Source organism: Pseudopipra pipra, chromosome 7, assembly GCF_036250125.1.
Source record: "Pseudopipra pipra isolate bDixPip1 chromosome 7, bDixPip1.hap1, whole genome shotgun sequence".
Classification (NCBI taxonomy): domain Eukaryota; kingdom Metazoa; phylum Chordata; class Aves; order Passeriformes; family Pipridae; genus Pseudopipra; species Pseudopipra pipra.
The window spans coordinates 11001139-11020295 of record NC_087555.1 but is presented as its reverse complement, the minus strand read 5'-3'; the positions used below and the strand labels follow the sequence as shown (position 1 = coordinate 11020295).

Genomic DNA, 19157 nt, shown 5'->3' with positions numbered 1-19157 from the left:
AGACAGCACTTGCATCACATTTCTGGCCTGGTCAGTCACATCTTGGTTACTGAACTCACACAGTCCTCAACCTTACTTTAAAAAGGAAACACTTTTTCAGGGACTTGCTGTGGAAAGCAAATGCAAGACTGCTCAGCCTGAGTCTGTGCAAAGGCGACCCGACAGGACTGTGCCAGAATAGTCTCAAACAGCGCTCATGCTTCACACCTGATAAACACATCCCAGCAGTACTCACCAGCCTCCTGCGGAAACATACAGCCTTGTGCTTGGTGTGACAATCTGGAGACAGTTTCACTGGAACAATATTATGGAAAATATTGTATTTTCACGCCTGCCCAGGGAGGGGAGAAGGGCTGACAAGGGAGGGCGTTTGGGTGCCTGCTGTTTGCTCCATTCCCAAGTGCACATCCACTGTGCCCAGATAGTTTCATCGTTCACAATCACCTTTCTCCTGCTAAGCAGTGCACTTTACAAGAAGCAAATCTCAGATTTATCGAATGTGTACATCATCTACCGTTGCTGTGATATGAGCCAGGGCCACCACATTCAGCCCCACAGCAAGTGGTGGAGACAAGAAGACACTGCTCCTGTGACCCCCTCACCTTTTTTTTATCTGAAGCTTCATGAGTTAGTCCCTGCGTGAGGCTGCTGCCTATCCCTGTAGGAGTGGGATGGAGGCCAAGGAGGCTATGACCTAATATTTTAGTCTGAACAGATAGATGGAAGAGACGTATTATTATACAGGAACGCTCTCTGTGCATGCAATTATCTGATAACAATCTATTTTGGGAGATGAATCTCTGAAGGACGAACAAAACTCTCACCTTGTTTTCACTGGGAAGCTCCATTATCCCTTTAAGAACAGCAAACTAAATGCATAAAAAATGATACAGAAAGTAGTAGAACAGCATGGTGCTGTAACTCGTGCTGGGCTCAGGAGAGGGAGGGGAAAGGGGTCAAGTCCTGCTGGTCACGCCAGCACATGAAATTTGGTAAAAACTATCCCTGCTGATTTAAGGCTAATCAGGTCTGTGAACAGTTGGACTAATTCAGCCTCTTCCCATGACTCACAGCTGGATGCCTTCATGGAGGTACATCAGAAGCAAAATCCAAGTGAAACCTTTCTCTCATGAGCCCCAGTGCCTAACTGACAGGTAGAGGTCACGCTGCAGCCTTGTGCCACAGAGAAGGTGCTGCCAGGGCCTCTCTGAACCACCCACCCCATCCTTGCTTGGGAAATCTGCAGGAACTTAACACCCTCGAGGTGGCTGCCCCTCTGCCACGCTCGACCAATAGTCCAGTTTGGTAGGGACCAGACAGGCAGGCACGTGGACAATGTATCTCTGATTGCCGAAGGCACTGATGCCCTCAGGAGAGGGGAGCAGGTCCTGGCTCAGCCCTCCTCACACGTGCTGCCTCACCCGTGCTCACCAGCAGCGGAAGGACTTGGCAGGCACTGGTGTTACAGGACAGCCCAAACACAGCGCCTGGATGTTCTCCTGAGAGCAACAGCAAATTCAAAGGTGTTTCAGATATGTGTAACCTAATCTGTGCCTGGGAAGGAAAACATCATCAATCTTATCTTACAGATGAGAAAATGATGCAGGCAAAATAAATACTGTAAAGATGTAGGACTCAGCGGCAAAGCCAACCCATGTAGATTCACTTCTGTACTCCCTCTGGCAGACACCTCCCCACACCAATCCCTGAGAGCTTCTCTGATTTCTAGCTGTTAAAGTACACTGTAAACAATTGCAAATACCTGTAATACTTTCCTGACATCACTTCCAGAGAAGCCAAATAGATAATATTCACATGGGACATCAGGCAAACTGTACCTGCACAGGGCCCAGAGAAGGCTGTTGTTCCATTGCAGGAAGCCAGGTACACCATGAAACACCTCCCCAAAAGGCCAGGCAGTCAGTCCCCTTGTTGCTGATGCTGGATGTGATTTTGCCACGTGTTCTCCTTCAAGGCTGAATTTTTATTATGCCGACTGCCACTTTATCATTCATTCCCACTCCCTTCAAAGGGGCTCAGAGGAAGATGAGATGAGTTTTTGCTGCCAGCCCCTCTCTTGATGCAGGAGGGAGAATGGAGCTGCTCGAGCTGCGGGGTTCTGGATGCCCACACCAGGAGTGGTCCCAGCTGCTTGGGGTAATCCAGGGTGACTAAAATTCTCTACTCTCTATATTTTGGCACAGAAAGCCATGCAGCATGACCTTGGCACAGGACATGGCATGAAAGGTGTGTGTGTGCATGCTATGATATTTCCATCCAACCACTTCTGGTTCTGCTTATGCTTGTAGAGTGAGAGCTATGTTGTACCCTCTTTCCATGTGAGCACATAAAAACAGCCCTTCTCTATTTAATTTTATGTTCATTTGTTCATAACATCAGAGAATGCAGGAAGACTAGAAGGTATTTTGCCAGCAGTTCCTGTAGACATCAGGATATCCTTTTAGATTGAGAAAATCAAGTCATTTCTAGGTTTAAATGAAGCACCAAGAGGCGAGCCACCTCTCTGTTCCGAGAGATGCTTTCCAAAGGCTGATCCTTTGCAACTGGTGTTGCTGGGTTAAGTTTCCATCCTCCCTAACTGTAAATACTGAAGGCCAAGCATTGTTTTTATATAAATACAACCCATGATGAAATTGGGAAGGTAACCCAAGAGAGCAAAATGTGAATGTGCACACTTATACCATTGATCTGGCTTAAGCCTTGCCTGAAACACAAAAGACGCTCCCCCAGACCTCAGTGAAGTCTGAATACACTCATAATGGAGAAATAAACAGAGGATTTAGGGATGGATCTGAATAAGTATGGCAAATTTTACTAAAATGGTATTTAAGGCATCTGAGTTATAACCTTTGCAATAACACAGTTCCTGTTAGAGCAAGACCTTCTCTCAAGCAACTTACCCACTCTAACCCACCTTTATCCAGGATCACTGTTTACCTTCTATGTTAAATCACTGTAAAAACATGGGTCAAAGTTGTTTCATAGCTTTACTCTCTCAGTAATGTGCAACATGAACATAATAGTGTTATTAAGAAGTCAAAAATAACTTAACACAATAGCTATATAAGATTTTCCAATGATCAAACTTTCAGCAATTACTTTTTGTTAAGTTCAGAAAATTAGCATATTTGTTAATCAAATTAATTTAAAAAGTAGCTTTTAAAAATAAAAGCAATGCTTTAAATAAATATAGTCTTTTTTATAACCATAAAATACTTAGTCCTGTTAAAGGTAACACAAATACTAACACTCAAGCACAGTACTTAAATGATTGAAATGAATATTGTGAGCATACATGAGCTGGACACCGGGAGGGATGAGGATGCATTGCTTCGTGACATTCTCCGTCTCCTTTCTACAGTGGCACTAAGAGGCAGCCAAATCTCAGAACTACCCTAGGCATATGACAGGAGTCAGGATATTTGTAACCGCTGCACAAAAACGCTGGTACCCTGTTTTTCCCCAAGCTATTTCTCCACACTACACCTGTAGCAGTTCTGGACCCTGCTTTAAATTTCTAGCCCAGCACGATTCTCAACCACAAAAACGTAAGGCCAGATCCTGCTTGCTTCATCCAACTGACTTCAACATCTACGCAGAAGGCGGCAAGCAACGTCTGACCTCTCACACCTCTTGCACTAAAGCTCACATTTTGTGAAATCTGGAAAACTTTCCTTACAGTACTGGCACCACTGGGTGTTTCAGAACGGTCTGAAGCTCGCTTTCAGAGTTCATGACCATCAAAGGGTGTTCACAGCTCTCCTCATAACTACAGGGCTGACTAGCTATGTTCATTACTACTTAAGTTAATGCCTATCAGCAAAGACTGCAACTGTCCTGCAGGTCTACAAGGTGGCAATGTTTTGCTGGAATGAAATAAATCAGCTAGTTCTTACATTAGTATGTGCTATCTGGGTGTACCCTGAAGAGCAGTTTGCTAAAATTCAGCAAAAAATACATCTCAAATCTACCGATAATCTACCTAGCAACTGTGACCATTTGATATCCCATTTACTTGGTTGTAGTTGTTCATTAAAAATCACCTTCAGGGTCTGCAGCAAATCACCAGTTTTGTCCTCACAAAAACAGCTGTCAGTGACATTTGTTGTATTCTGTTTGTTTGTTTGAACAGCTTAACAGTAATGTAGCCTGTAAGTTAAATGATAAAAAGCTGGAGAGCAAAACAAAGCCCGGAACTGACACAAGTGCTCTCAATTTGTTTTGATCTTCAGAATGAACAGGCCTATTCAAAGATGACAAAGGAATAAATTAGCAAATGGCTAATGCAATGCATGAAAGGGCGTCTACAAGATTTGCATGTGCGCGCACACACGCACTTGCATACAGACAGCTTGGCTTCATTAGAAATCTCACTACCTTAGATAAATTACTGCATTAAAATACTGACACTGTGAGGATACTATCACACCCTGCAGAGGGCACTCCCGTGTGAATTTTTAAATGCTTTAAAAAAATAGTTTAGAGTTATTGAAATCTGTGACAAATGCAACAGCTCTGCCTCCCCTCACAGCCTCCCATTCTCATCTCCAGTATCCTTCTCCTGTATTGCCTCCAGGCACCGCTTTGACTTGGCATCCGCGTGCCCGCTTCCAGTTTTGCTCAGTCCGCACGACAGGCACGCCAGCTGGATCTGCTTCATGTTCTCCAGGGCTTCGTTCTTGGCGTTCTTCAGGAGATCTCCTTGGCCCTGAGGATGCACAGACAGACATGCAGGAGAGAGTCAGGCATTGCACACATCACTGGGGACCACAGGAGGCAATACTGCTCATCCTTGTCTCTGGGGCATACTGCTCAGTGCCATGGAACAGGTCCCAGCTCCCATCTCAAATCCACTCTGTTCTCCATGAACAGGATCAAAGCCCCTTCTGCAGCCTGGCACCAGCTCAGTGAGGAAGGTAGCACCCAGCACACTGGACAGACATCAGACTCCCACCACTTCCAGGTCACCACCCCTTGAGAGGTAATTGGGGCCTGCACTGAAGGAGGCTGTGGGGGAAGGCATTTCCTCTTCCACAGTCAAGAGCAAGGACCTGCAAGGGACAGGGCAGTGATGGTACATGTTACTCCCCTCCCCATGCCACTGCTCTATCCTTGCTCCCTGGCATCAGATCCCACATGGCAATCAATGGTTGCGTGTCCCCAGCCAAGGATCCCCTGCAAGCCGTGAGACCCTGGTAACCCAACCCTCCTTGCACCCAGATTTGCTACCCAGCCTTGAGCTCTCCTGTAGCAGAGGCAGGCCAAGCTGCATGCCCGTGTGAAACACATCATCCTGTAGCGCTACAGGGAATGCATCTGAACCATTTGGTTTGGGACCTTCAAGCAGGTGAATGGGAATGAGACTTCATGAGCAAAGGGCTGCTTCTGCATCTTCTCAGGGCATATAAAGGTGAGGTGACTAGCAGGATGTCAATCCAATTTGCAACAATCAGGAAAAGTGTGTTACATTAAATTTGTATTAAGGAGGAGGTGATCAGAAATGCCAAAATGAATATTTATGCAACATTGATATCTCAAGTGCTGTGAAGCGACAAGATCCTGGTGCTACAGGATACAGATAAATAAAAGCCAAGACATGCATCTGGTCATTAAAATTCAGTATCACTAAGAACTTGAGCTCCTCCTAATGTCACCCAAAGTACTGCTTAAAGCACAGCACCCACTGCTGCTGGTTATACACATACTCAGAAGGAATACTTCCATTGACTGAAACATCACATTCGCATCCCTGCAACCCAACCTGATGTCCTGTGGACCACAGGCACTTCCACGGGTCTCAGAGGAGACAACAGATATTATAGCAGGACCTGGGGCTTGCTGGAGGGGCGAGTGATCACTGCCACTCCTTTGGTTTTCAAAACATATCAGATGTGTTAGATGAGTCACAACATGACACCCTCCATCAGTGGGAACATCTCTCCACTCTCCCTTTCTCCAGAGCTAAGAGGAGGGATTTATCCCACACCGATGAGCACAGTTCCCTTTTTGCCAGCGCCTGGCACTGGACCCACAACGTCTGAGCCTCTGCAAACAATGTTCACAATGAAGAAACAATGGTGGCTTGCAAGTCTGCTGCACTGGTAAACACCACGTGGGAAACCACGTCATCCAGGGACAGCAGCCTGTGCCTGAGAACGTGATTGCCTCATCTCCTGGTGTCATGAATTTGTCCCTGCTGAACGATGCAAATCACTATCCAGATGCTGGGAATACAACTCAATGTGAGAATAACAAAAAGCACTGGGACTGTGCAAGTGGCTCTCTGCTATGTGGTATGAAGCTCTTCTGAGGAGATTTGTATCTCGGCAGCATGACAGTTATGGGAATACACAGACAAATAGCTTTGGATCCAGTGAGAAGGCATGGCTTGAAAAAACCAAAACAAGAGTAAATTATGCAGCAGATATTTCACATAGCTGTGATCTCGATTTTAGGTCAGAGATTTTACTTACGGGTAAAGACAGTAGGCAGGAATTCAAGAGCCCCACAGCTGCCCCAAGGACCCATCCCGCCCCACTTTGGTCTCCGTCCCTGTCTGCAAATGCCACAGGAGTAGTGCCAGTGCTGCAGCGACAGGGACAACACTGCCACATAAAGTATTATATCACTAATGACATCATGATGTTATCAAAAAAGGTGTATCTCCTCAATACATCTTCAATCTCTCCAAACTGCACAACTGCAGTTTAAAGCGGGTTGGGTTTAGGATTAAATCCCCCTGACTGCAGTGGGGTGGCTGCTTTTTCCTATCATGCACACAGGACCGAAGACACCAAAGGCTGCACCAACGAGCTGACAAAATCAGTGTGATGATGCTTTGCAGCCTTAACTTCTCCAAGTCAAAACGTATTCATGCCCCAAAACAGAAAAATTCCCTTAGCACAAGAAGCAACTCAAAGTAGTTGAGAACAACTAAGTCAAGAACAACTAAGTCCAAAATCTGGGACAGCCTCTGCAACAGAGAAGTAAAATGATGATGATGAAGGCCCAGTACCCCTAAAACACTGGTGTCCCCTGGTAGTCAGGGTGCCTGGAGAAACACTTCCAGGAGCCCATCCTCTGCTGCGGCATGGCTGGCGTCTCCCTGGGCAGCGGGAGCACTCACCTGCACTGCGCACGGAGGAGGATTTCCTGTCATGCAACAGCATGAGACAGATACAGCTCCATAGGATGACACAAAAAGCTTCAGCTTAGTCTATGGCACTTTCTTCACATCTCTTCCTTCTAAGGGTGAGGGCAAAGCATGGAAATCTTTCTCAGGTGGCCCACAAACAGTGTGTTTTACCAGGGACTGAGACACTCATTTGAAGGGAGCTACTCCGGATTCGATACACCGCTTGGAAGGCAACAGCCTGAGTCTGTCCTGCCAAGACTCACATCTGAAGTCCCCAGAAGCCAAGGGACTCCACAACTTATGTGAAAGTATTGAGCCACCCGCTCTCCCTTATGCATATTCTTATTTCACATTTGAGTAACCAGGCAATTCAGATTACAGATTTTGTGTGAGGCAATGCACAACTTGTCTTCAGGTTTTGGGAAGACACACACTCCTCCTGAGCATACTTTCAATATTTTGAAGACATTCTTATTTTACAGTGATCTAAAAACAGAAATGGTCTTATCAAAATAGTGCAATTCCATTCATGTACAGTTCAATGTCTTAGTCTCCTCGTGTTTTTTATTTTTAAACAGTTGGTTCATTTGAGCAAGCTGAAGGAGCAAAAATGATTTTGAATCATCTGTCATGAGAAAATTAACGACAAACCAGCCCCCTCTGACAGAGCTGTCATAATTCTAGAGACACCATTAAAAAAAAAAATCTGTGGGCATGCTCTGTTTGAAAAGCCATCTGTTTGCTTTGAAAAACTGGCTGTGAGCATAATACACTTAAGAAAAATGTCAGCAAAATTGTGTCAACACCTTAACAAACTAAATACTGGATAGAAGCTAGACTAAACTTTACAAGTATGATTGCATTGAAACAACCTTCAAAAAACAGTTCTCGTGATCATCTCTGCACACAGAACCATCCTTCTTGCCCTTACAAACAAAGTATCTTACTTCCCAAAGAGAGATCGTGACATTCCACTTTGGCATCTATGCATCTATCTCCCTTCTGCTATTGGTATCATCAGCCTTTCTGAAAATAAAGAGTTGTGACAAAGTTTAAACGCAGCATTTGGCATGAATTATGCCAGAAGAGGTTAATCAGGTGTTCTACCTGAAAAACTGATCAAGGGGCCCATTTTCATTTAGGGTTAGGGAACATTAAATGTCAGATTTCATACACCTAACTACAAAACCTCAGCAGAAATTAACATTACTGTACAAATAATCCAGCTCTTCAAGCAACTGTAAGATTATAAGCCCTTACCCTTGACAGGTTAATACTGCTTAGAAAACCTACAATCTGTTGGGCCTTTCCATATTGCTCAGTTTCAGTGACAACCCATGAAAGGCTTTAAGAAGCATAAGTAGCTCTAGACAGACACTGGCAATGACCACAGATGGGACAAATTCCTTATGTTGTTGGTTCAATTGGGGTTTTTTTCTCCAATCAAATACCTAAGTTTTTGAGTCAAGATGGCAGCTCTATATCCAACAGCAATCCACTCCGGTGTTGGGGAAGTGAAAGGTGGGTTGGGATAGGTTAGAGGCGCCATTTTGTGTTCAACTTCACAATATTATTTCTTTTATATACGTTGCATGTATATTTCTACATAACTATCAAGATATGAGCATGGGTATGTGCATTAATAATTACTATTTCTATTCCTGTGCTTTCTGGGAAACACCCCACAACATGTAGGTCGTGAGGCACTGCTAGTTGTGGGCACCCCACAGTACTGCAGACCCGGTTATGGCTCAGGCAGGACCCTCAGCCCTTGTGTTGACAGGTGCCCACACCAGCATCAGGGCCTGCAGGAGGATCCTGAAGGCCACCCCTCGGCCCATGCAGAAGTGAACTGTACTGACAGGTTGCCCTACACAAGCACTTTGCTTTACTGCTGGCGAAGAAGAAAATCCCACTTGAGCAATAGGGCCTTCCTGGCATTCAAAACTGGCCATGTTTACAGAGAGGCTGAAACAGGGGCTGCAAAAGCCATTTTGTAATCTGCTGCTTGCTAAAGCAGACGGTTGCTTATCTCCTGGGCAGACATATTCTCTGACAGCACATTATGGGAGCTTTCCTCTCCAATCCTCGAGGGTTGAGTAAATACAAACAAATAACAGTCTTAACACTCATCCCACATCACGCTCATGATATTACTGTTATTTTTTACCTTTTCCTCAAAGAATCAAGCACTTACATTATTATTTAATCACAAAGTAAAATCTCCAGAGGCTGCCAGTGAACACCAGTGGTTGGCTGAAAAAGCCAGACACAGCCACATAAAACAGCCGCAAGCGTTGCGTCACTCCACATTTCAGAGGCAACACGGGTACGGTAACGGCACTGACAGTCTGTGCCAAGGGACTCAGATAGCCAAAATGCTGGAGAGCTGCTGTAATATTGGGATATTCTGTGTGGAGGCAGCATTCACTGCAAAGGGTGCGTTTTCAAGGTATCATAGTGGGACTTTAATTGTGTTCAGTATTAATAAGAAGGCACATAATTAAATGATCGCACATGGCTTTGAAAATGTAATCCTGGGGAGGAAATCATTAATGAAATTATTAGACTGCTATGCTAAACTTGCTACAAAAAGCAGGTATTTTTCTACGCCTTCTTCAAAGTTAAATGTGGGAACAATTGATATGAATTTGATTATGATGCATTCACATTTCAGAACAGACTACTCAAAAAACATACAGAGCGTTGCTGTATCAAAGCAGACTTTAAAACCCCACCCTTTTCATTATTACTGCATATAGTTTGTCAAGAGCTTTGCTTTATTGTCTGTGACAGAGATCACAATGCACATGTTGGCATGAAAAATTACTGTGCTCAAAGATTAGACACAAAACATATAATCACTTCTTGCACACTGAAAAATAAAGGACTGCAAAAATGAGTTACACCACAGGAAAAACGCGGGCCAAATGTTACTTTCCAATTTATTTTTAAACCTTTGCATAGCAGAAATTCACTTCATGTGAGCAAAATAAAAAGGCCACAAATATAAAAAATGGCACTTAAATGGCATTCCTTGTGCTACTGGTTTATCATTTAAGGTCTGGGTTTTGGGCATAGCTTCCCACTTACCTATTCTGAACCAAATACAGGAGCTTGTTTCTACCTGGCTGAAAACAGCAACAATTTGACACCGAGTAAATCAGGCAATCCGACCGAGTGCTTGCGGGGGCCTGAGTCATCATATTTTGTAGTATCTGCTAGTAATTTCAGACATCAAATTGAGCATCTCATTTTGATCTATCAGCATGTAACTGACAGCCAGAGACCTTCTCTCCCATTTCTCAAACCAGGGTCTAGCAAAAATTTCCAGGAAGGAAACACAGCTGAGAATCAATTACATCACACCAAGAACAGATTTGAGATGTATGAAAAAGAAAATCCACCTAGGTGTAGTAGGTTGACCCAAGCTGGACTCCACTAAAGCCACTCTCTCACTCCCCTCTACCACTGGACAGAGGAGAGAAAATATAATTAAGGGTTCATGAGTTGAGATAAGGACTGGGAGAGGTCACTTACTGATCACTGTCATGGGCAAAACAGACTCAAAGTGGGGATATTAATTAAATTTATTACAAACAGAATCAAAGCAGGAGAATGAGAAGTACAATAAAACTTAAAAACACCTTCCCCCCACAACTCCCTCCTTCCAAGTTCTACCTCCTCTCCCCCAGCAGTGCAGGGAGACATGGAATGGGGGTTGCATTCAGTTGTTGTTTCTGCTGCTGCTTAGGGAAAGGAGTCCTTCCCCTGCTCCCGTGGGGTCTCTCCCAGGGAGACAGTCCCTGATAGACCCCTGCAGCGCCAGTCCATCCCACGGGCAACAGTTCTTCACAAACTGCTGCAACATGGGTCATTTTTCCACATGGTGCAGTCCTTCAGTCACAGGCTGCTCCAGCGTGGGTCCCCCACAGGGCCACAAGTCCTACCAGAAAGGACCATTTGGGTCTCATCCCAAAGGTCTGCATTGGAGAGGATGACTTAAAGGGATTTGCAGAGGTGTTCTGCAGCAGCCTGGTCAGTTTTCTAGAAGGCTGGTTCATTGCACAGCCAAGCAGTCAATCCCAGAGCACAAGCCATGACATGAGCAGTTTGGAAGAGGGAACGCTGTCTACCACTGCTGGTATGGCACTTCCCTGAAAAACACCCTTTCTCACCTTCTTTTCCATCTATTGGAAAGGTGCAGTTAAAATCTAAATGGCTGTGCTGGATACCAAGAGACAGCCCCCAATGTACCACACTGGGCAAGGGTCCACAGTTTTTACAAAACTGCCAGCCCACAACTTATATATATCCAAACCATATGACACAGCCAAACATAGACCTTGAGGGCAGCCTAGGAGGTGGAAATGAACAAAACACTTTTTTTCTACAAGGAGAACCTCAAAGAGAACAGTCATGCAATTAGCAAATAAGTAAATACTTAGAAAAACTTTTGATTCGGGCTGTTGGCCTTGCCAGTGTGAGCATATCACTGCCTTGTGCAGCCATGGCAACTTAGGTAAGAGGGTCTGTATTTGTAGTTCTCTTACAGGATTTGCCTAACAAGATAAAGGTAAAGGGCACACATGGCCAGCTTGCTCTCTGAAACAATCGAGTGCCCTTCCAAAGCCTACTGGCCCCAGACCAAAGCCTGACAAGGAATTAACATCAAGCATTTGCTAGAACACCAAAGTGGCAAAGCACTCATACTATAGCCTTCCCTATTGATCATTAAACAGAGCTCTCCACTGAAATCCAGGGGCTCTTGCAAATCAATTGCACTATATGGCTACTAATTTATTCCTTCAAGCAGGCATTTTATGTATAAAAAGAGTGGGCTTTTATTTTTATTTTTTTTTAAAAAATGCCTATGCTTCTCTCTCATCTGGGCATTTAAATTAAATTCTGCTATATCAGGCTGTCAAAAGCAATGAATGCAAACATTGACTGTAACTGTGTTTCAGTAGGAATTTGCTTTCAGAAATAATGCCATTAATTTGATGTTAGCCATGTGCTGAGCTGTTCAGCTGCCTGTGTGTCTCTCAGGCACTCCATCTAGCAGACAGTTTGCAAGCACAGCCACAAATGTATGCACTCTCTCTGTCAACCCCTCCATGCTAGCAACCTGCCTTTTCTTCTGGTGATACGTTTGAAATGAAAAGGTTGACTGGGAGCCCAGAAGTGCACAATTAATACTAAGAAAATCCCATTTTACTGGAGAAATTGGAGCGCTATTTATTTCTGATATGTAGCCATGAGATGGAAGTCAAAGCTGTATGTCCAGGCATTTATCTCTTAGTCCTCCCTTGGTCACAAAACCCACAGGTACCTGTACCAGCACCTGCTGGTAACTGCAGTAAAGCCCAGAGAGTCCCAGAAAAACAAAACAAGGGGAAGAAAACTGAGGCAGAAAGTGCACAATTTTTTTTTGCATTTAATTTTTCTGAGTAAAAGGACCAGCTTCAGGAAAATAGATGTTTGGCAGCTAACAAAACACCTGTGCAAAGCAACCCCAAAGCAAAAAATTTGGCTGGGAATAGCTGACAGCCCCAGCTCCCTGGTGCCCTCTGTGCTGACGCACAGCTGCCCGGGCTGCAAGCACATAGTTAACATCAAAATCATGTCCTTCTTCTCAGTGTTGGCAACAAAATGTCCCTTAAGTTCCTTAGAACTTGGAAAGGTTTAGTGGCTGATTCTGTTTTGACTGAAGAAAACAGGCACTGTGCTGGTTTGGGGCTTTTTTGGAGGGAGAAAGTGTTGCAGCAATGTTGCACAAACACAGCTAAAAAAAAATACCTACAGCTGTGCTTAATACTAACTGAAATAATCTAATCAAGATGAAATCAAATTGTGCCATCAGAGCACAGCATTTCTGGACAGGTAACAGAGCACCCTCACGAATAGCTCTTGCACACAGCCCCTTATGTCTCCCCTTTCTCAGTAACCCCGTGTCTCAAGCACTAATGTCTTAGCAACTACAAGGTTTGCAAATCCTCCTGCTGCAGTGGTGCTGGCCAACATCACCAGCTGACTGGGGCACGGTTATCTGCAGAAGCCATCTGAGCTCCCTATTCCTACTGCTCCAGCTGGGGCATGACACCCCTCTGGTTTGGCTGCTCTCGTCCCTTCATGCCAGGTGCTGTGGGCAGTCAGTTTCTAACCTGTTCACAAGCAGCACAGGCCACAAACAACTTTATGCTGAAGCAGAAAGCTTTAAGCTGAGACCAAAATCTCCAAATCACATGAAAGGTTAAGTCACACAAAAAAAAGAACTAAAACAAACCACTGTCTAGCTGCTAGGTGTTTAGAAGATCCTTAAGCAAATGCTCTGATCCACCTTATCCCTGTCATTCTGGTCCCCCACAGTCAAAGGCAGGTTTGCTGGTGAGACTGGGCAGTGAGCTCAGTAAAAGCAGAGCTGAGCCACCCTCTCTGCTTGTGTTCCCCCAGCCAGTGGTTAAAGAGGCTCCTGTGGACACAGCAGCCATGGGCCTCATGTTCACAGGGCTCAATTCCCCTGGGAAAATCCCAGACTTGCCCTCCCAGTGCAGATGTGAAATCAAGTACAAACAAGAGTGGGTATGGTTATTTTTGCAAGCAGCAGTAACCCAGCAGGCAGAGAGTCACTGAAATTAAGCAACTGAGAGGGGAGGAGAAAACCAGCAGGGATCAGAAACAGGCATGGGAATGGGAAGGGTGGGAATGGAGACACACAGCAAACCGAGTGAGCCAAGCACAAAAATTAAGTGGTGCAGGATAGGGAAGGTAGTATTCATTTACACATTCATTGCCCCAAAATGTCAATGAGGGAAACTGAACAAGCATGATTTACAATCCATTACGATGCTACACCACAGAAAATAAGAGACTTCAGCAAAATTTAACTCAGTTTTTAAGCCTGATACAGAGGGCTGTAGTATTAACTCCACAGTTACTGGGGAGGGTTGGAGACAATTAATTTCTACCACCCAACTCAGTACCCACTGAGCCACCCTCTGATGCTGCTGGCAGCCCCCAGTCTCAGCCCATTCATCCCAGACTGCTCAATTAGGCCCCTCAGGCTGTCCAACTCCCACCACCTTTGCCAATGCTTGAAAACAAAAAAAATTTTCAAGTGCTTTTCAACGTCTTCATGTAGCTCACCTCCTCCCCACTGCTACCTACACAAGCATCACCAGGAGCAGGAACCCAGGGACACTGAGTGGGAACACAGAGAGCACTTAAATGCAATTATCACCACTCCCCACTCTATTCAGAAAAATCACAACCTATCAGTAAGGCTCCTCCTGCCAATACCTATGTCTGATCCATAGCAGAGGATGCTGGAGCAAAAACTACTATATAAGCATTTTTAACTTACTCCTCTGACCGTTGTGTATTTTTAATTTGCTCTCATATGAACATCTTTCTGACATCAGTAACGCCTTCTTTTTGTGATCTAAAAATAAATAACAGCTGCCACAGCATCAGAATCGCTGGATTTGTCTCTGCTTTTCTCCACAAATGGATCCCACCTTTAACTGGAGAAATGACCCATAAGAAAATTACCTTTATCTGCTGCAGGTTTCATCACCTTGCACTTGAATTCATCTGACCCAGGTAAAAGAAGACTGTAGCTGTCAAAGATATAAGATTGCAGTTTCCCAGTCCATTGTTCATACAGTAAAGCTTACTTGCCCCCACAAGTAATTGGGCCTCCGAGTTCCCTAGCTCTTGTGCAAGTTTTTGGGAATGCCTCCCACATTTAGGGCTTATTGGATCCACCATAAGATCCAGGGAAGAATAACGGCAGCACAAACGCCTGGTCTCACTGAACACCTACAACTTTCCCTTAAGGCAGTTTGTGGCTTTTCACTAACTGTCCCACCCCTCCCTGCAGATCCATACTGCCAGTAACCATATATGTTAACACAGCATCTTTACTCCACAGCCCTCTACTGCTAGTGGCTCAGGCAACAAAAATTAATCAATACCACCACTGAGTTAAAGAGCATTTTATTTTAACCTCAGCCCTCAGAATATGTAGCGGTGCGGATGAACATTTTCTCTTTTCAATGTCAGGAGGCAGTAAGGGAAGCTAGGCTGGCACAGTGAAAACATGGAAGGTCATGCCAGCAAATCACTGCCTGCTGGATTCAGTTTGGCTCCCCTGACTACTGTACTCACACAAGTGCAGAAGAAATCAAAGGTCCTGGCTAGCAATGGCATTGTGCACATTCTGACACGTGGAGAGAGGATTCATATCAGTGCTCGTGAAGGAGAAGGGGAGGACTTGGCATTCATACAGAGACATGCTACCCCCCAGCTTCAGCAAAGCACAGGGGCCAGGTATCACTTGGTTATAAAGTACATTACCAGATCTGACTGAGGCCACCGACAGTGCCAGGGAAAACCCAGACAGCCTCTCAGCAACCGCAGAGGAGGAAGTTCGGATGGAGCTTTCATCGCCTTCTGAGTTCCCCCAGGGAGCTGTCTTAAATTAGACACCCATTCCCCCACAGGGAGCAGCTTTTGTAGATGCTGGCACGTAATTCACATAACAAAAGGGGCAGTCAGCTTGCCATCAATTATAAGCTCAGCTCGGGAAACTCTATGTGATCCGCAGACAGTAGCTGTAACAAGCTCAAAATATACCACAAAGGTAATTTTTAGAAGACGTTAAAGCTCTCAGCACATATCATTCAAATATAACCATTTCAGACTAGCACCAGTTACAGCTCCCACAGAATAGCACAGTTCACATTTAACAATAAGCAAATGCTGGGAAAAAAACAATGTACAAGTGATCCTCTCTTAAACGTTCCCACCATGTACAGATCAGTACCCTGGTCTCTCCCTGATACTCAACAGCCCTACAAAAATTCAGATAAAAACCAACTGTGGGTGGAGGCTCCCTCGTGCCCTGTCCCACCATGAAACCCCTCAGAAGTGGAGCCCTTCGTTCAGACATACACTCCCTTGTAGGACACCAACGTGTGCACAGGCTGACAAAATGAGAAATTCCCCAGTGACACAAAGACCCCTGTCTAAATGAACCGGGGAACTTAAGGGTACAGGAACACAGCTGCTTCGGGGAAAAATCCCTCTCAGAGCCTGTGGACACTGAGTTGACACACACCAGCTCCACATTTGGAGGAAAACAAAGGGTATTTTCTCTACCCATATTTTAATAACCTTCAAGCAATCACAGCTCCACCAGATCTTTACCAGGACACAGGACAGCATTCCACAGTTTAAAACACCTTGGTAGGCACCATCTGTGTCATCTCTGCATGGGTGAGACACAGAAGTATGTGCTAGCTAGGATGAGATGAGCAAAGCAAATGCAACTTCTAGGCTGTAAAGTGAACTTGCTAAATATATGCAGACCACAATACACCTGAAATTGCTTTAAAATTTAACATGTATTTTCAATAGTAATTGTACAACTGAATCTCTCCTATGTTATTTAAGGGACATCAGGAATCCTCCAAGTTGCATCAAGAGATAACTGGAGTTTTCTAAGCAACAGTCTGTCCCTGAATCCAAGAAAAAACATCCATTTTGTGTCTCTCCATAAATGAGAAATACTGCCCTGTTTAACTGACCACCCTGACCTTCAGTGTCAGGAATAAATATCCAGGCAAGGCAGTGCAGGACACTGCCAACCCAGGAAGGAAAAGGTCTCTCCAAGCCCCTCACTAGGGCCAGGTGTTGGGAGGCCCTACTGGGGCACGTGCCCAGGGCCACTCCAAGGGCCCAGATGAAAGACTCCCATCCCTCCAGCACACTGAGCTGTCCAAGCTCTGAGGGGAAGGGCTGGGGCTCAGCTTGCATTATAATGCAACCTGCAACACCTGACAGAGCCAGCTGCTCTTCTTTCACTCTTTGTTAGTACAGCCATTGACAGACAGAAGCAAGAAATGTGTGAATTTCTGCTGAAACTTATACTTTCATTATAGCCTTTTTAATTCCTCTGAATGAGGTCATGTTGTCAGATTGGCATAAACTAGATCCTCAACTTCCAGGTTGTGTTAATTAACTCAACTGCCAAGTACAGCAGTCTTTGATATCCATGTCTCAGATGAAAATGTCACCGTTGCAGGGGAGGGAGGGGATGGTGGCAGAAGTTGCTGAAGTTCCTATGCCATCTGCAGCTTCTGCTTACACTGTCTCTTCCTTCAAGGGATGGGAGATGACACTGACCCAATTTTTACACACAGGCAATGGTCCTTTGGTGGGGAACCATCTACAAACACTCAGTCACCTTCCCCTCATGCCCCCTCTCCCCCTCTTAATAGTACCAACTTTCCAGCACAGTTCTGCAGTTCTTCTCAGGCACACATTTGTGCAGGACTAGCTCCTTTTCCTCAAGAGGTGAGTATCTTCAATAAACTTGTAACCCTACCTGCTGATTTTTCAAATAACCTCTTCATAGGTCATAATCTTGCTGTGGCTTAAAAGAGCATTCGGAGAACAAACCCTCTTTGTATTCACACATCATCACCTGAACATTATTAATTACTTTCCCAGGTGCACAGTCTTTTGGCCGGATGACACACCCCCTCAGGAGAAGTTGGCCTTCACACCCAAGTGCCAAAATCCCTCCCAGGCTGGTAGAGAAGAGGGATGTCAGCAGCACAGCTGGGGCCCTGGCTGTGACAGGTCTGCCCCAGTGGCACAAGCACAGCGGTGCCAGGTCCCACACAGCTACCCCAGGGCAAACTGGCACAGAATGCAAGAGTGCTAAACTCATGTGAACTGCATCACAGCTAGGGACAGCTCCTGAGCCATGTGGAGTTTAGTCCAGATCAAGGATGGGGGACAGTAGGACACACAGGTAAGACAAAGAACACAGCGGTTCACCCCCCATGAATTAGCATGATTTAGATGATAATGCTCAACTGGGCTGAAGCAGAGGGAATGAGGATTTGAGGCTGTGGGGGAGAGACAGTAAACACTGAGATGACAGTGAGGCACAGAGGGGTAACTGAGGCAGGACAGATGACTAAGCAGAGGGCTTCACTGAGCTGCCAGCCTACACAAGGAGAGAACTGGACACCTATTTTGACAGACTAATGCCTTTTAAGCATCTTGACAAGCCTCCATTTGTGAAGTGACACTAAAATTGGTTTTCCACACAGCACCTCAGTGTGCCAGCCCTCACCCAGGCTCAAAGCCCATGCTGCTGAGGTGGCCTTGGCACAAGGGGCACCAGGCATAGTGGCCCCACATGCTTCTGGCCCTGTCTCCCACCACCCTCACTGCAACACGATGCATCTTGCCCTGCGTGCACAGCCAGCAGCTTGGCATCAGATCCATGGCTTTTGGCAATTTGTCCCATCACTCAAAATAAAAGGCATATCACAAGATTGATTGCCATCTATCTCTGGCTAATTTCAGTCAAGTTCAAGGACTAAGCAAGGTATCACTCAAGGCTTTTCATGACACCTTTCACTTTTCTAATGTCTTTTCTTATGCCAAAGTTATGGTCATTCTGCTTATATATTTGATGACCTGTCTCACTTCCTATACACATATATGCATGTGGGTTTGCACACATACAGTCCCAGCAGAACTGAAGGAATAATATTTTCATCTGAATTGCAGAACTTTTTATTGCAGGAAAAAAAGCATTTACATCAAAGGAAGGCACCTCACGGCACTTGTTCCCTGGATGAACTTTAGTGATCCTCCATTTTCCGTCTGATGTGCACCTGGGTCCCACACTGACTGCAGGAGGGTCTCGTCCCTAAACCTACTGTTGTGAAACACCTGCAGGAGCAGAGCCCTGGTGGGAGGAAAGAGGAAGAGCAAAGCAAGAACACTGGCAGAGACACACATTTCTGCTCAGATGACTCTGGCCATCAGCTCTTTCTCCAAGAGCCAAGTGGGTCCCTGGGTCTGCCACATCACCGTGGAAAACACTAGAGCCTCATACCAAGCACCTTCTATGCCAAATGTTCAGGCAGGGCTTAGATCCACAGCAGCTAAATACTCATCAGCAGGAGGAACTACA

General features: G+C 45.3%; 1 protein-coding gene across 3 annotated transcripts in view; it reads right to left on the bottom strand.

The window, feature by feature from the left end:
* Positions 1-2811: 2811 nt before the first annotated feature.
* The window catches only part of PLCL1 (phospholipase C like 1 (inactive)), a 193734-nt gene continuing 177388 nt past the window's right edge, over positions 2812-19157 (bottom strand). For all 3 annotated transcript variants that reach the window (XM_064660533.1, XM_064660535.1, XM_064660534.1), the window contains one exon: positions 2812-4729. In XM_064660533.1, the coding sequence (XP_064516603.1) occupies positions 4547-4729 (183 nt within the window). In that variant the 3' untranslated portion in view covers positions 2812-4546. The remainder of the gene's footprint in view (positions 4730-19157) is intronic.